General features: G+C 41.5%; 2 protein-coding genes across 2 annotated transcripts; one reads left to right on the forward strand and one right to left on the reverse strand.

The window, feature by feature from the left end:
- Positions 1-739: 739 nt before the first annotated feature.
- Positions 740-8,309, reverse strand: slc3a2a (solute carrier family 3 member 2a). Its single transcript, XM_077545030.1, has 11 exons — positions 8,060-8,309; positions 7,160-7,354; positions 6,903-7,087; positions 6,160-6,333; positions 3,618-3,712; positions 3,390-3,529; positions 2,901-3,010; positions 2,605-2,804; positions 1,895-1,975; positions 1,597-1,816; positions 740-1,351 (listed from the first exon to the last, which is right to left on the reverse strand). The coding sequence occupies exons 2-11, from the start codon at positions 7,348-7,350 to the stop codon at positions 1,212-1,214; spliced, it is 1,536 nt and encodes a 511-aa protein (XP_077401156.1). The 5' UTR covers positions 7,351-7,354; positions 8,060-8,309; the 3' UTR covers positions 740-1,211.
- Positions 8,310-11,007: 2,698 nt separating this feature from the next.
- On the forward strand, positions 11,008-16,043 carry snx15 (sorting nexin 15). Its single transcript, XM_077543192.1, has 7 exons — positions 11,008-11,197; positions 11,569-11,731; positions 12,033-12,148; positions 13,577-13,838; positions 13,939-14,100; positions 14,169-14,363; positions 15,396-16,043. Exons 1-7 carry the CDS (start codon positions 11,102-11,104, stop codon positions 15,533-15,535), a joined length of 1,134 nt encoding a protein of 377 aa, XP_077399318.1. The 5' UTR covers positions 11,008-11,101; the 3' UTR covers positions 15,536-16,043.
- The last annotated feature ends 2,289 nt before the right edge of the window (positions 16,044-18,332 follow it).

Genomic DNA, 18,332 nt, shown 5'->3' on the forward strand with positions numbered 1-18,332 from the left:
CACTGTTAAGTCATTGCATTGATTGAATGCACTCGAGGATTTTTAGAAAGTAGAAACCAAAAAAAATCAACATTCATAACTACTGTAAGGGGCTCTATAAACTGCAATATTAACCGTTTTCCCACAGAGGCTAAAGGATATAGCATGTGTTTGTGTTAGCATTAAATTAGCCTTGGTATTTTTAAGGCAATGTTTGGTTCTTGGATAATGTGATGTAAACAACAGAAAAGCTTATGCATTCTTCTTTGCAATATAAGCCACACAGAGTAAAAGGCTACATAACATAACAATAGTTAACTCATCAGCTTCATTCTTTCATATATTAAAAAATAAATAAATAAAAAAGTGATTCAAATTGTCAGATTTGGGAGGGAGTCAGACTGAGAGTCGGCCATGAGTGTGCGCGGAGGCGGCCAAAGCGACAAGCCGGTTTGATTCCCAGTATAGTCGCCTTCAAACTTCCCCTTTTGACACCACAGTGGCCCTGAATTAAGTTTCCTCCCCACGTTGACATTTGAGAAGATGCTGTGAAGTCGAACAAATGCATGAGAAGACTGATTCACAAACACTGAATTTGCCGTTTTCTACATGTTTTTAGACTGTTTAAACGGTGTTCCGCTACAAAGCAATGCATTTTTAATACACAAACATTTTCGTCACCGTACTCCGAGTTGTTGGTTGTTCCGCTGATTTTTAACATTTGGTACGTTCACTGTCACACATGACAAGTACACGCAAGTCAGTACAGAACTTTCTGTTTATTCATTTCCGTTAACAGACATTTCTTCAACAACTCTTTAGTGTCAGAACATTTGCGCCTCTCAGGCTCAGGCTTTCAAATGATATCCAAACAATAAATGGACAACTTCTTCTAAGAATTAAAAAAAAAATCTGACTAAGTTACTTCTTAAAAAAAAAAAAAAAGGTCACAGAGAAATAGCCAAACAACAATAACGGAATGTCAAACTTTTGTAAACAATCTGCATATTCATGGAGTGCATGTCTGGAGGGTCGCCAGCTCTTTTTTTTTTTTTAAACAAAAATAATAAATCAAATAGCCAAAATGCAACTGGACTGGCCAATACACAATAATTGCATCATTTTCATGTACCCAATTTAGTTCTGTAAAACGTGTCACCTACTATTTGTCAAATATCAAATTGAAACGAATCTACTGGTGACTTTCCTGCAACTTATCGCCATCTTTAGCCCTAGTAGGGGAACTGCAGGAGGACGCCTTGTCCGGGTTTCAGCGTGATTTTGTCCAGGTCCACTGAGGAGTCGACCTCCATTTCTGGATCCGTGGACAACTTCACCGTAGCAGTTTTTGGTAACGCGACTTCTTCTGACCCTGTAAAGAGAAATCAGAAATCCGCCTTGAAATACATTGTACACGTTTGAGCATAGTTGTGATTATTTACAATAGAGTATAATCTTGATGTCCCTGTGTGTGTCTAAACTGTGGCCCCAAGCATTAGAGCACCCCGTTGTTGACCATGAGTGCACGTCACACAGGGGTAAAAAAAATAAAAATAAAAAATAAACAAAGGGGGCAAAAATAAATCAAAAAGTCTTGACTAGCATGGCGGAACTTGCCTGTCGGCACCAACGTGAGCTGAAGTGTCTCCGACGCGTCGCCCCAGTTGACCGCCGTGACGAATCGCTCGCTTTGGTCCCACAGGCGCAGGAAAGCCAGCGAGGAGGCGGAGGACTGGAGAGGGTAGTAGTCGCCGTAGAGGAGGGAGCGCTCTTTGCCTCGCAGGTCACTGAGGGATTTGAACCACTTCCTCACGGCGGCGTATTCCTCGCGCTCGGCCTGCGCGGGGCAGAATAGAGCAAGCGTGAAACCCAAAACGTCCTCATTTAGAAGCTCTCGGCTTCTTCAAGCGCTGACCTTTGTTGTCTCGTTGACGGCGGCTCCTTCGGCACTGGGGTCCTTGTCGAGGTCCCAAACCATTTTGGGAGCTTTTTCACCCTGATGAGGACGCAAATGCACATTGTTAGGCTTATATAGTGTATCATAGATAATCATTCATGCCACTTCTACATTGCAGCTTTTTAATATTTGCGAACACTCCCCTTACCAACGTGTGAATTATTTATTTTTTTCAATACTTCCACAAGTCAGAATTTAGACTTTTTGTTGTTGTACTAAAGCAATTAACAGTTGATGGAGGCATCATCGTACCCTAAAAAATTAATGCTAATTTCTGTTAGCTCATTTATGGTATTTCACATTATATGTTAGCATTAGCACAAAATCAGATGTTTTGTCGAACATTTTAGTTTTTATAATGTCAGTTTTCCAGTAAACTTCAACTGGATGTGACAAAGAGCCAAGGACTACTTTAAAAGTGTTTAATAAGTTAAAATGTGCTTCAAGTGTGGCACAGAAGAACAAACAAATGGTCTTACCAGATCATTGATTAATATTCAGTGCTATATTTGTTCAAGGGTAGAACAATTTAAAGCTTGTCCACTAGATGGCGGAAGATAGCCAATTTTGGTGTGCTGTGAGATTGTTCTAATGCAAAATGATGACTTGTTTTAATAAAGTCTGGGATTTTTTTTTACCTCAAAAAGCAAACCCCAAAGTGGCCTTACCTGCATCTGAAGGCCAATCTCGTCACCATAGCTAAAGACCGGCGTTCCGGGCAGGGTGAAAAGCAGCAGCTGGTAGAGTCGGATCAGCGCCCGAGACGCGGCCCGTTTGGACAGCTGTTCCCGTTGGGTGGCGCCGAGACCCCAGGCCACGCTTCTCTGCTCGGAGTGCAGGGCGTTCAAAACGTTGATGCGCTCCACACCTTCGCCGATGACATTGGGAGGCGCCGACCGTTAAATGTGAGAACCGGATGGGAGGTAGGTGTGTGTGGGGGTGGGGATGAGCGTTCGCTGCCTACCTTGACCTTTGGCGCTGAGCAGGTCGGACAGCACCAGATCAGCGCCGGATGTGTTGAGCAGCTGGGAGAGCTCGCCGGGTGAAACGCCTTCGGCCACTCCCATCAGCAACCTGGACAAATCAGATCCAGTTCAGCCATGTTCGTCACCGCAACATAATGTCCTATATAACACGTTTGCCATTTTGAAAAGCTGAATGAACATCTTTATATTATTAAATTATAAATGATCCTGGCTGGTCTGAAAAAGGTACTTTGAAGAGCCAAAAAGAAGCAACCGCCATTGAAATCCCTTTATGATTACACAATGATCACTTTGAAGCCGCTGGCTAAACTTCCCCTGCAGCGCTGGAATGCTTTTCATCCCACGCTGAGCAACAGCGTCTAAATGTCAAATGGAAAAATTCCCTCCCACAAGTCCTGGAAATATCTCAACTTGCAACCTCTCTTGCATATTCAACGTAAAACTGAGGTTTCATAAGTGGCCGTTACTTTTTCTTGGTGTCCTCCTCGGTGTCATTCCCCTTAACCACAGCCAGCAATCGAGACAAGTCGCCGGCGTTGGAGGCCGTGGCGAGGTCGGAGATCTTGATGCCGTCCACGCCCAGATTGAGCCAGTGCTCCGCCGCCGCCTGCGAGGCACACGCAGGGGACGTTTAGGGTGAAACCGCGAGAGGAGCTCATTTGTATCGAGTGCGTGTCAGGTTGAGTCCGACCGACCTGGACGCTGTCGATCACGTCGTTGAGGTCGCTGCTGCCGAACCATGGGGAAGCTCCCGGATAATTTGGAGTCAAGTCAAGCACCACAGAAATACCTAAGATCAGAAGAAATGCTCTCAAAGTCACATGACATTAGCGACGCGGCAGTAACGGATGTCATGAAAAACGGTATGGTATGGTAACTCATTGTCTGCCATTGACGGCTATAGACGTCAAAAATTCATTTGAGCTATTTCTATTAGTTTAACATTATTTCCCACTTTTGTCAACAAGAGTATGAAAACCTAGATTTTTTTTTTATTGTATTAGAACAGATATAAAATTTGTGATTAATCGTTAGTTAACTAGTGAAGTCATGCGGTTAATTACGATTAAAAATTGTAATCGCCTGGCGCCCCTAATTTTGAAAAAAAGATTATAAATTTATTTTTTTTAATTTGTTTTTTGTTGAAAAGAAAAGAATTGCCATTGACAGCTATAGACGTCAAAAATTCATTTGAGCTATTTCTATTAGTTTAACATTATTTCCCACTTTTGTCAACAAGAGTATGAAAACCTAGATTTTTTTTATTGTATTAGAACAGATATAAAATTTGTGATTAATCGTTAGTTAACTAGTGAAGTCATGCGGTTAAATACGATTAATAATTGTAATCGCCTGGCGCCCCTAATTTTGAAAAAAAGATTATAAATTTATTTTTTTAAATTTGTTTTTTGTTGAAAAGAAAAGAATTGCCATTGACAGCTATAGACGTCAAAAATTCATTTGAGCTATTTCTATTAGTTTAACATTATTTCCCACTTTTGTCAACAAGAGTATGAAAACCTAGATTTTTTTTAATTGTTTTAGAACAGATATACAATTTGTGATTAATCGTTAGTTAACTAGTGAAGTCATGCGGTTAACTACGATTAAAAATTGTAATCGCCTGGCGCCCCTAATTTTGAAAAAAAGATTATAATTTTTTTTTTTTTATTTGTTTTTTGTTGAAAAGAAAAGACTTGCCATTGACAGCTATAGACGTCAAAAATTCATTTGAGATATTTCTATTAGTTTAACATTATTTCCCACTTTTGTCAACAAGAGTATGAAAACCTAGATTTTTTTTATTGTATTAAAACAGATATAAAATTTGTGATTAATCGTTAGTTAACTAGTGAAGTCATGCGGTTAACTACGATTAAAAATTGTAATCGCCTGGCGCCCCTAATTTTGAAAAAAAGATAAAAAAAAATTTAATTTGTTTTTTGTTGAAAAAAAAAGACTTGCCATTGACGGTTATAGACGTCAAAAATTCATTTGAGCTATTTCTATTAGTTTAACATTATTTCCCACTTTTGTCAACAAGAGTATGAAAACCTAGATTTTTTTTTTATTGTATTAGAACAGATATAAAATTTGTGATTAATCGTTAGTTAACTAGTGAAGTCATGCGGTTAACTACGATTAAAAATTGTAATCGCCTGGCGCCCCTAATTTTGAAAAAAAGATTATAAATTAATTTTTTTAAATTTGTTTTTTGTTGAAAAGAAAAGACTTGCCATTGACAGCTATAGACGTCAAAAATTCATTTGAGCTATTTCTATTAGTTTAACATTATTTCCCACTTTTGTCAACAAGAGTATGAAAACCTAGATTTTTTTTTATTGTTTTAGAACAGATATACAATTTGTGATTAATCGTTAGTTAACTAGTGAAGTCATGCGGTTAACTACGATTAAAAATTGTAATCGCCTGGCGCCCCTAATTTTGAAAAAAAGATTATAATTATTTTTTTTTTAATTTGTTTTTTGTTGAAAAGAAAAGACTTGCCATTGACAGCTATAGACGTCAAAAATTCATTTGAGCTATTTCTATTAGTTTAACATTATTTCCCACTTTTGTCAACAAGAGTATGAAAACCTAGATTTTTTATTTTATTGTATTAGAACAGATATAAAATTTGTAATCTGTTCCAAAAAAAAAAAAAAGATTATTAATTTTTTTTTGTTAAAAGAAAAGACCATTAAAAATTAGGGGCATCAGGTGACTAAAATTTGTCATCGTAATTAATCGCATGACTTCACTAGTTAACTCACGATGAATCACACATTTTATATCTGTTCTAAATGTACAAAAAAAATCTAGGTTTTCATACTATTGTTAACAAAAATGGGGAAAAAAATGCTAAACTAATAGAAATAGTCAAAATGATTTTTTTTTTTTAAGTCTATAGCCATGGCAGTGAATGAGTTAAAATTTAAGCCACCACATTTTGGGGGGCTCTTTTTTCGCACCCTAAATTGCCACAAGATACCCTAGCAACATGCAATTTGTCAAGGAAGAATTTTATGTGATTTTTTAAAAACGGTAATACAATAAAATGAATTATAAACTATTGCTCATTACAGTCACAGTTTTATTAATAAAGCAAATTCTAAGCATTTTTAAGGGGGCGTCAATTACCTGCATTTTTATTTTTTATTTTTTTTTACTATTCACAGCAGGGCTTATTCCTCACCCCCCACCAATTATGACTACACAAATGGTGCACCCACCCACCTTTCTTATGGGCCTTTTCCAGCACTGTGATCAGGTCTTTCTCACTCCCCTGATTCGGGTCAATCTGCTTAAGGTTGAGAGTATTGGGCTGGTCCGCCTGCACGGTGTGAAGAGGGCCGAGAACCAAGCCTTTCACCTTCAGCTGGTTGACGACGTCCAGCTTTTTCTCAATACCTGCACGAGGAGAGACGAGAGGGACTGTTTGCGGGGATGCGAAGGTCGCTCGTCTTGACACAAGGCAGGGACGTGCGAACAATCCCGCTTTGCGGCCATGTGAGTACAAAAAGTTCCTTTATGGGGGAACAAGTCGTGCGTGCTGGTGATTGGAATCCTGCCAAAAATTTGTTGGAACGCCAAACCTCCCTCCAGCGGCACAATAAATGCCCCCTCCTCCTAAGTGAGTGCGGTAACTAAAGCGCTGAGCCGAGCTAAAGCTGTAAAATAGCAGAAGTCGAACTGAATAGCTGTTAGCCACACATAAAAAACGCTTGAGTTGCTTAACCTTCAGCTGATATCAGAGCACATGATACTAAAAAAAAAAAAAATGACTCAGGGCTTCCGTGTTCGTTAGACCTTTAGACACCGCATGTGTCAGCAGTTTGGTGTGAAGCCAAGCAATGACAACTTGAGCCTGGTCTCAGTCGGGACACGTGAAGTCTAGCTATTTTGAGGAGTTTATCAAGTGTCAAAATGTTGCCTCACAATCTTAATGCTAAAAAGTTACAAAGCAATACATTTAGTACCTGCCAATCCATCTGCGAAAGCCTCAGCATCCGAAATCTGGTACAGAGGTCCCTCGTTCCACCACTTCATGTCCGGGATGGGTTTGCAGCGCGGTGCCTGGACAATGATGGCGATGGCGCCGGCCAGCATGCCAGCCCAGCCCAGCCAGAAGAGGATGAGCAGCACCCAGCGGGTCCTGACCCACCTAAAAACAAAGGCCTTTCTTTTAGAACGAACCCCAGGGGATCCACCAAACAAACGGTCTAGCGGCTCTTACATTGGAGTGCCAGCAACCTTCATGAGTTCTTCTTTGGACAGGCCAGTGAACGCCACCTCTTCTTTAGGAACCTTAACCTTGACGCTGCCATTTTTCTCACCGCTGACCGCCTGCCCATCACCTGTCATGGGCTGCTTCTCAGGGTCCAGTTCGTTGAGCTCCACATCCTTCATGTCAACCTCTGTATTCATCTTTCTTCAATGGTGCAGATGGAAAACGGACACAAAATGGCGGTCATTTAGGTTAACTGACAGCAGTCGAACTTAGCTTTTAGATGGGTCCAGATAAGAAATAATAGTTGATCAAAATAAAAATAAAAATACACTGGCCTTGAGAGCAAGGATTGAGTTTTACATGTTACACAATATACCACTTGTTACACATGTATACCACTCAGTCTTTTGGGAAAAAATACTATGTTTTGGACATTCTAAAAATCCACTTTATTAGCATTGAGAGCATGTGTTGCGTTTTTGTCATTTTAGGGGGACAAGTATTGTTTTTTCTAAAGACGCTACAACTTTAATAGTAGCTACTTCGTTACATGTACTACTTTGAGGCTCTATTGCCGATAATAAATCCGTTAACTGTGCCCTATAGACAACAATCAGCTATTGTCTGACGTAATTGTAAACGTTGCACGAGGCTCTTGGTAGCTAGCGTGCTAACCAACCAACGGATGAATTATTAATTGAAAAAAACGAATTAAAAAATATATTTTGTAATAGTAACACAGAATGGGCAACCCGACTGCTCATTCAGGCCACAATTGACCGATAAATAATATTTCCCCTTACTTTTAACACGTTATTGAAAGATGACGAAACCGACTACGTCATCACAGCGGCACATGTTCTTTCGGTTGGAAAACTAGGCAACAAAATGATTGTATCTATTTACCTGTTTAGTGGTAATAATGAAGCCGTGGCTGTACTTGGCCAATCCTTCCCAGTCGGTTTGTAATCTGATTCGAAAAGCAGCTCAGTGTGTTTATGTAGCCGCCCTGCCTGGTGAGTTGTGAGCCCTCCTCCCGTGTGGGTGGCGACTCTCCTTCCTAGAAAACAAGTACAGACGACGCACCAAATACTTTTCCTATCATCATATAGGAGCACAATAAACGCTTCAAATGATTACGCGTGCATCCGTAGTTGTATGTACTCGTTTGTTCTTCTATGGGTTCTTTGGCCTAGTTTGTACCGGAAACACAGCTTTGCTAGGAGTTATGTGAACTAAGAATAAAGCAAACGCCCTTAAAACTTGGTCAACAACTTGTGATGCAATCAAATGCTTCGTTGGAACTTGTGATCAAGTCGACTCATTCATTCACCTTTTGATTGGATCATGGGTTGACGTTTTAAAAGCACTGCTATCAAAATACAGAGTTAACAGATTATGCAAGTCGTGATACTAAAATACACGTACTCTAGTGTACTGGGAAAAGCTCCTAAAGAAAGGATATGCTGTGTACTGCTGTCGTGTATCTGTAGGCATTAATCATGATGGGGAATGAGTAGTTAAATTGCTTCTCCCAACATATTAAACTCAAAATACAAATGGCTAGAATTAAGGCCGACAACTGAGCATGATTTCAAATGTATTTATGTTGTTCACAGTGCAAATAATAACATGTTTGGGGGGATGGGTCACTGTGGGTCTGTGATGTTCACTGGTGAGGAAATGATTAAGTTGAATGACTTTAAAACTTCATATCGACGATTTAATGCAATCTATGACATTAAATTCTCATTAGCACACAGATGTCTGAGCATTATTAAACATAACATTTTGCCGACCAAGATGGCGGTTCACTTCACATCGCCAGGCTCAAGGCAGCAACACCACAACTAGCTAGGCTGACCGTTATACTCATTTACCACCATCTTATTTTCATAATCTCAGACCTGCAAAGTTGTATTTAGATGTATTCATGTCCTTAACCCGGGTTCAATAAAACCCCAGGAGTTGGCCTTGCGGAAATGTACTTTTAATCATGTTTTTTTGGTTTCTAAATATAATAAGTCACATCATCGATTTTGACTGGAAAAAAATCTAGTTCAGCCCCTTGAGTGATCGTCAAGCTATATTCCACATGAACAGAAACGTGATGTCGTATCAAAAGTAGCCTCAAACACATGTGACTTGGATTCGACCCCGTCAGAAGTCAAACACACGCGCCACCTGTTGCTGTTTTTAGCTGTGGACCGTGGATGTGTACGCTTGGCTGCGTTTCTGTAACAGAGATGTGGACCTAACAGATGCACGCTGGCCCTGCAAAAAACTAGGTGTTCCCATGCAGTCCCATCTTCTTTCATGCAAATGCAGGGAGATAAGACGCCAGGAAAAGAAGAGATTAACCAAAAAACAAGAGGTGGAGCTAGTAAAGAGCGGAAACTGGGAAAGGGCAGGAGGCCCATCAACATGTTTTTGAGTTTGGGGTGCAGTACATTTGAATGCTAGGCACTGAATGAAAGCAACAGTCAAATATTTTTCAACATAAAGCTTTGCTAGAATTTCAGTAGCCACAAGAAAAAAGCTTTAAAAGTCTATTTCAGGAGGGTGCATGTGTACCAAGTGTGAAGGGATGCACGTGAGCACACACATGCAGGGCCTCACTACAAATTCCTGTCTGATCCCTCTGAGGGAGTTTATTTTGCCTGCACAAGATGGAGGTTCACACGCACACACAAAACCGGTTTAGACTGGCCTCATTCCTATTGAGTGTTGTGTATTCAAGTAATTGTTACAGATCACTCTGGAGCCCAGTTGAACCTTTCTTGCAACGTGCCCTGCATTCAAATTCCACAATACTACACCATGCTCACATGTTGAGACACTCGTTTGGGACTTTTATGACATAGAACAGGGAAAGTCACAGGGTTTTTATGTCATGTTATTGCTTTATGGCCTTTCACTGATAACACAGATATAGTCAGTATATAGTAACTCATTATACAGGCAAATATTAAAAATTATATAATTACAATTGTACGACTGTGCCTATAGAAGCAGAGTGGCGCAGCGGAAGCGTGCTGGGCCCATAACCCAGAGGTCGATGGATCGAAACCATCCTCTGCTATTTTTTTTTTTAATGCATTATTATATCAACCATTAGTAATTATTTTTTTATGTATTATTTTATCAACCTTTAACGGTTATTTTCGATGGAAGTGAAATACATTCACTAAAGACGCTGACTTCCTCAGTATGTTTGTTGTTTCTGCCTTTGTTCTGTAGTGTGAGACAGGATGAGGCCCAAAACGTTGATCTTTTTCGTCTGTTTTGAAGAAGAACAAAAAACGGAGCTCCTACTTTATTGTTTTTGAAAGAAACGTGACAATAAATACGTTAGAAGTACTGTACACACCACACAGCATGATGAAAGTACGAGAAGAACAATGTGCTCTTTTTAAACCAATATTGTTACTTTGAGCGCCCCTTGGAGGGTTCTTTTTGTTACTGCAACTACATCGGAGTCCAGTACTTGACTGGTCCGCACAGTCATTTTAGCTCTAGCGCAGTCAAGTGGTTTTGTTTTGTACTGCATTTGTGCTCTATTTAATTGAAAATTTATGATTGCACGTAACACTAAATCAAATCATTGGATCAAATTTATAAGACGTTGTACAAGGATTACATAAACTTGGTAATAACAATGCAATTTAATGCTACTAAATTGCTTCTAATATCATTTTATAATTCATAAATGTTTGCCATATTCAAACAGAATTGTTTTTACTTGACAGAATACAAATGACAAATCTTGTCAACATATTCAAACTGCAGACAAAAGAGGTCTTTGCTACGTCATCACGCACGCTCGTACGTATAACGTACACGGAACCCGGAAGTGAGTCTGGAGGCGGGGGAGGAGTCGCTCGCTGTCAATGCACGAACTGCGTCCGCACGCGTTGTTTTGGTTTTTATTTATCGCCAAAATTGGACATGTCACGGAAAGACGAGGAATTTTACCGGTTCTTCAGCGTCACTGACATACGCACGCACGAGAAAGGACACACGGAGTATAAAGTGACAGCAAGGGTTAGTTACGTTCAGCGTCAAAACTACTTTGCCATGACGATTACATATTACCTGTTTAAATCAAGACTGCCTTGATGTCATTATTATCCTGATTTAGTTTGTTGAAAGTATTTTTTACGAGCGAGTTAAGTTCTTCTGACATACGCAGTGTGGCACATGAGTGCATGAATGAGATCTTGTGATTCATTCATGAGAAGTGCTTTGGAAATTCCTTCTGCCATAATCAAAGGGAATCATTTGTTATAGCTTAACAGGTCTAGAAGTGTTCTTGATCTTCCTTGGCAAATCCAACCTCATGACTTGCTTCCCCCCCCTGCTCAAATGTAGCAAATGCATGTTCATACTCAACATGTGATACTTTTACCTTCTAGTTTGTGTCCAAGCTTTATCCAGAGGACGTGAAGGAGGTGGTCGTGTGGACAAGATACTCGGAGCTGAAGAAACTCCACAGCGAGCTGGCCTACACGCACAGGAACCTGTTCCGAAGAGAAGAGGAATTCCCACCGTTTCCACCAGCGCACATCTTCGGCAAAGGTGGATGTGTCAGAAAATGATGCCGGTCCGTCACTCGTCATTCACCAGTGGTCAGGCAAACCTGTCCATGATTGTCAGTCCCATCAATATTTCAAGCCGAACCAAATCGTAATCGTCAGTCCGTCGTCACACGCAATTCTAGCTCCATCATCCTGTGTTACCAGCAGGGACCAAACTTGGGAACAAAATTTGGCCTGGGAAAATATTTGTCAACGGGTGGGGATGCATCAGTTTTGTCGCTTTTACAATTAACACTGATGTGTGTGATGTTTCCTTTTTAAATTTGCGTTACTGTTCGTAGCAAGGTTCGATGAGGCTGTGATTGAGGAGAGGAGGAAGGCTGCGGAAGACATGCTCGTCTTCTCTACGAGCATACCTGCACTCTACAACAGCCCACAGCTCTTGGACTTCTTCAGGGTAAGACAAAATGTACACAAACCTATTCTACGCCACTCCATATCATATCCCTCCTATAGCAGTGAATTAAACTTATTTCTTATGTTGACATTAGAGATAGACCGATATGCTTTTTTCAGGGCCGATACCGATTATCGGTAGTCAGGGAGGTTGATAACTGTTATTTGAAGCCGATATACATTTGCAGGGAAAAAAAAGTTGGTGTCCAAAAATTTTATAGTAAAAACTCCAGCACTTGACTGCTTAAATGCTTTCAAGCACATGTTTATTAAACAGCTTTTGTGATTTGCAACATGTTAAAGTTTTTTTGTTTGCCATCAGCTTTTGCACCAACTATAATGCCAACTCCCAAATAGCCACTAATTTGCGGGCTAACAGTTAGCTCGCGGGTTAACCATTCACCCACACGCTAACCCCGGGATAACTCCCAAATAGCCGCAAAAAAAACGTCTATTAGGTTAGCCCGCGAGCTGACCGGCTAGCTCGGGGGCTAGTAGTCGCTAATTCGCAAGCTAACGGTTAGCTCGCGGGCAAACTATTCACCCGCACGCTAACTCCCAAATAGCTGCTAATTCGCGAGCTAACTGTTAGCTTGTGAGCTAACTGTTCACCCACACGCTAGCCCTGGGATAACTCCCAAATAGCCGCTAAAAAACGGCTATTAGGTTAGCCGTGATAGATATTGTAACATTTTTAATACTTCATTTCATATATTAACCATTGTTACACATTATTAACATTTTAATTCTTCAGTATTAACCTTGTCGAAATGTTTTGTGTCCTGTGCAGAGCAAGTGGTGTTGATTTCGGTATAATCTGACCTTAAACTGGGACATACTATTTAGTCTAAAAAAGTTCCTTCTCAGCGTTTTGTGCGAAAACACATTTGGTCCTTGAGAACAGAATCTGTTTTGAACACCCACACCTGAGTCTGTTTTCGCCATCGCTCATGGAAAATACCCAGAGAGTATGTTTTGTCTACAAATGAAAGAGAGGAGGTCTTTTAACTATAAGAAACCATTGTACATGCGGAAGAACTACATTTGACGCTCTGAATCCCACCTGTTTAAGTGATGAATTAGAGGCTGTTATCTGTCCAAAGATCTCTGACTGATTAAAAATCATTTTTGCAAAGGTGTATTTTTCTTACATTAAATCTATCTTCATTTTTGGAACACGCAAAGAGGACAAAATCATTTTATTCCTCTTTCACCGCAGGCAGTTTTTTAATATATCGGCCATCAAAACAAAAAAACACTTGGCTTAAAATAATATACAGTAATGTTACAATGTGCAGAATCTAGTATGTTGTAAATATGAAACAGTAATAAGATCAGGCCTGGGTAGTGATCCAAAAATATTTTTAATTTTTGATTTGAGTCAGATAATTAGTGAATGATTCCGACTCCTCTATTCTGCCCTCCACAGGACGGAGATGTCACGTGTCCCCAGGAGCTCCTACCTAACTTCTCCGATCTCCCGCCTCCTCTCATCCCCCTCCCCAAGCGGAGAGCCTCGGACTGCGAGCCGGCAGAGGAGGAGGCGGGCAGGGAGGCGCCCACTTTGCCCCAGGACCTGGGCACCAACCTGGGGATTAACATGGGAAAGCCTGAAGTAGCGGCTGAGGCCTACAGCGAGATGAGTGAAGTTGAAGGAGACGCCGGTACGGAAGCAGAGCTGGACGACGGAGGTGTGGTTCATTTTGAGCAATTTTAGCAATTTTTTGTTGTAAAATGGGTGTTTCGCTGTACATGTGGACAAGTCATACAGTAGTTAATCAACTTTTCTAGTCACGTCGCCAGCCAGAACGCACACATCGCAAACATCTCAGGAGGAGGAGGAGCAACTTTCTGACGCGGTGGTGGAAGGGTGCGCCTCACCGCCGAAAGAGGTTGTCTGGCCGGCGCTGACTGACAATGACCTGGCTGTGTTTGATCCCTGCTATGAACGAGGTAAAGACAAATCAAGCCTAAATTTAAATTTTTTAAAAAAAAAATTAAGAAATCTCCATCTGTTGCAGACATATTCAAATCCTGCGGCGACCATTCAGAGTTGTTTTCGTTGCCAATAAGCAATGTGGCAAATGAGGCGACGTATTTGAACCGAGCGGGCGCCGAGCTGACGTCTGCCATCGCAAAAGAGGCGGAGGGAGAAGTGAGCGCCGCCATTTGTGGATACAGGACGGTGGTGGACGTGCTCATTACTGGAGTGAAGGGTAAGATTTAAGTTTTAGTTTCTTGGTAAATGAACTGGAGTTCATGTTGTCAACAACCTATACAGTGAAACCTTGGTTTTCGTTATTAATCCGTTCCAAAAAAGTCTGCCTCAAACCACGTCATACAGAAATCAAATTCAGCGGTCAGCAACCATTTTGCAACTTCTTGAAATTTCTATTAGTTTAACATCTTTTTCCACTTTTGTTAACAAGAGCATGCAAACCTAGATTTTTTAAAATTGTACATTTAGAACAGATATAACATTTGTGACTAATTGTGAGTTAACTAGTGAAGTCATGCGATTAATTACGATTAAAAATCTTAATTACCTGACGCCCCTAGAGTTTTTAAATCTTTTTTTTTTTTTTGGGAATTGCATTTAATTAATCACATGACTTCAATAGTTAACTCACGATTAATCACAAATTTTATATCTGTTCTAAATGTACAATAAAAAAAAATCATAGGTTTTCATATTCTTGTTAACAAATGTGGAAAAAATGTTAAACTAATAGAAATAGTTCAAATGAATTTTTGACGTCTATAGCCGTCAATGGCAGTGAATAGGTTAATGCAAAGAGCTGTTTGACGATATAAATGACTAATAAAATAATATATGAAAATTAAACTTCATGTTTAACTTAATATCAACATTATTTAAGCTAATACCAGTCATTACAGTATTTTAGCACCCTCTGTTGTTAGAAAGTTTGTACTGCAGCTAATCAATAAATTACATGGCGAAGGCAGTAAGGTTCAGAAGTGCAAAAGCTTCACTCAAGGAAGTGCTGCACCCCGTATCACATCAATGTCTGACAATACTTCATTTAGGTTAAACCTGCGGTTCCGCTGTATTTGTTTCCCACTACATATTCTGCATCTCAGCAGAATCCAACGTTGCTTTTGCTTCTGTTCTGCAAATGAACTTCACAGAAGAACATAATGAAGCGTGCAGTCCCGTGCTGTAATGGTTTATCTCGTGGGAAAGCGGCAAACCTGATTTGGAATTCTCCTCCTCTTCGTGTTTCCAGACGATCCGGATCCAGCGCGAAAGGAGGACGTCATGCGGAAGATCGCTCAGTATCTGGAACACGCCGAGAAGCTGCTGGAAGGACGCGCATCACCCACAGACGCACAGGACGAACATACTAGGGATGGGACGATAGAGTAACTCCCGATTCGACGCTGTGACGATATGTGGCCCATGAAAACGATAATATCACGATACCTACGATATATTGTCCGAAATGTTCTCAACGTAATATCACGATATTCAGTATGTGAGTGAAAGTGGAAACTTGCCAATAGTGTTTTGGGGATTAGCGCCCCCACAAACATGACAGGAGAGATGAAGTACTGACGGTGACAGTCACGGTTTGAATCGAATCACAGATTTGAGTCACAGATCGAATTGTTTTTCGGAACAGCAAAAAAAAACAAAGATAAATAGTACTTTGTCTTTCATTTTTTAAACACATTTGCCCATTTAAAACAAAAAAATCAACTAAAAATGTTTAATATGACTGTTTAAGATTTGGGAACGCAACTTTGAAAGTGCAATATGAAGCCGATATCCGGATTCATTGTGAGGTCGACCAACCAGTCCACATGTGCTTTGTGGACTTGGAGAAGTCGTTTGACCGTGTCCCTCGGGGAGTCCTGTGTGTGTGTGTGTGTGTGTGTGTGTGTGTGTGTGTGGGGGGGGGGGGGGGGTCCTTCGGGAGTACGGGGTACCGAGCGCCCTGATACGGGCTGTTCGGTCCCGGTACGACCGATGTCAGCGTTTGGTCCGCATTGTCGGCAGTAAGTCGAATTTGTTTCCAGTGAGGGTTGGACTCCGCCAAGGTTGCCCTTTGTCACCGATTCTGTTCATAACTTTTACGGACAGAATTTCTAGGCGCAGCAGATCTATATGGCTATATTTGACATTTTGAGTTAGGCAAAGGTGTTTTATAAAATGAAGACAAAGTTCTATTTTTGTATCTTTTTTTTTTTATATATAATGAAAAAGTTCATCAAATTCCAGGATATTGAAAAAGAAGGAAAGAAAGCAAGCCAGGTAACAGCTGTCACTCATTTACTGTTGCCAGCCAGGCACTCGTTGCTAATGCTAACACTACCTGCTAGCCATGAACGTCGGAGACTTGTGTATCATACGATGAATAATTAACGAGGGGTTCCTTAGCATCCTAAATTTGCAATTAAAAATACTTTCAGGATGGCATGACAATGTTGGTAACAATTTCAATAAAAACTTCCAATATGTAAGACAAAGTGTGGGAAAACTCATGCTAGCGGTTGACTTGTTTAGCTTTATTTTGAAGTTCGCCTCAGCGTAGGCAGCGTGTTACGTTGAGTATGTTTCCAGCTTTCTTGACACGTCTGAATGACGGGATAAATCCATTATGTGGTATGCTGTCCTAAATTACCGATATCGGCTTTTAGTGTATCACCACTAGAACATACATTGTAAAAAAAAGAACCACCAAATTCTCAGGACTGACCTTTTAAAAACATTTTGCATGGTGACTCGTTTGGACCAAAACGTTGACACACTCCACAATGCGCACACTTACAGACTCCATCTGCCATGTTTTTTTCTCGTTGGACGTGTGTATAAAGTAATTTGCACTGTTTTCTTAATAAATACTGTTTGGAATTACGCCACAGATTGCTTATTTTAGAAGGTGACGTTGGGAGGAAAAAAAAAAAAAAAAGGTTTTGACCGAGTGTGAGGAAGCAGAGGGATCATATCGGTGGCATGCAGCCTCCCCCGGAGAGGAGAGAGGGATGATGGATGAGTGGAAGGACAGACAGATGGAGAGCTGACAAAAGCAGAGGAAAGAGCGGTCGTGGGGGGGGGGGGGGTGGAGCGGGAGATAACTGGGGGGGAAAGGAGGGATACGATTAGAGGATAAGCACAGATCATCCATTTATTGTTGAAGGGATGGAAAAAGTGACCCTCCCTCGTCCTCTGTATTCATCTTTTTTTCTTTCTCTCCCTGGCACTTTTGTTTTGAGCATTGTGGCGAGGACGAGGGGGGGGGGGGGGGGTGAAAGTGGAAGATAACACCGCTCCATCCTGTTACACAGCCCTCTACCTCTCTCTGCTGCCCCCCCCCCCCCCCCCTCGCTTTTTGCGCCGCTCCACCTGCGTGGACGCGGGGACGGACGGAAGGAAGGGATGGATGGATAAAATGGAGGAATAACATTAGCATGCTGAGAGTGTCAGCACGCTCTTTTTTTTCTCCTCCTCCCCCCCCCCTCTATCACCATCCCCCTTTCCATCCCTCTCTTTTTCTCCTCACTGGTCACTGCAATTATACCATCAAAACACTCCAGCCTGAGAGCATAATAGCTTATCACTGTGCGTGTTATCAAAAGGGATGTGTGTGCGTGCGTGCGTGCGCCTCATTTTGTGCCATACATGGTGCAGTACGTGCGCATGTATGACGGGGAGGGCAGCTGTTATGTGCAACTTGGCGAACAAGCGAATTCACCGTGTGTGTGGGGGGGGGGGGGGGGGGGACGGCTTCTCCAACCTTTTGACCACACACACACTCGCAGCCACACGGTGAGAGGCCCACTTTCCAAAGCGTTGTACATTATTTCGGGTCCCCCCCCTTCCTCCCACCCTCCCCCGCGTGCGCAGGAGAAGTTATGACCTACATGCCCGGCCGCCATCGCGCCAACACTGACACCTTTGGTTGCCCGCCACACTCTTTGCTTTGTGTTTTTTCAACCCTCCCCACACCCACTTCTGCTGCTTCCTCTTTCCCTTCATCCAACACCCCCCCCCCCCCCCCCCCCACACACACACACACACAGGCACCCCTGTATGAGCTTTTTCACTGTCTGTGGCTGTTCGTTTTCATTCACCTTGCCCTCAGCTATTTCAGCGTGTATGTGCGAGCGTTGAGTCTCTCACAATCCCACAGTGCAGCCGTGCCTTGAGATATGAGTGAACC

This window comes from Vanacampus margaritifer, chromosome 15, assembly GCF_051991255.1.
Source record: "Vanacampus margaritifer isolate UIUO_Vmar chromosome 15, RoL_Vmar_1.0, whole genome shotgun sequence".
Taxonomy (NCBI): domain Eukaryota; kingdom Metazoa; phylum Chordata; class Actinopteri; order Syngnathiformes; family Syngnathidae; genus Vanacampus; species Vanacampus margaritifer.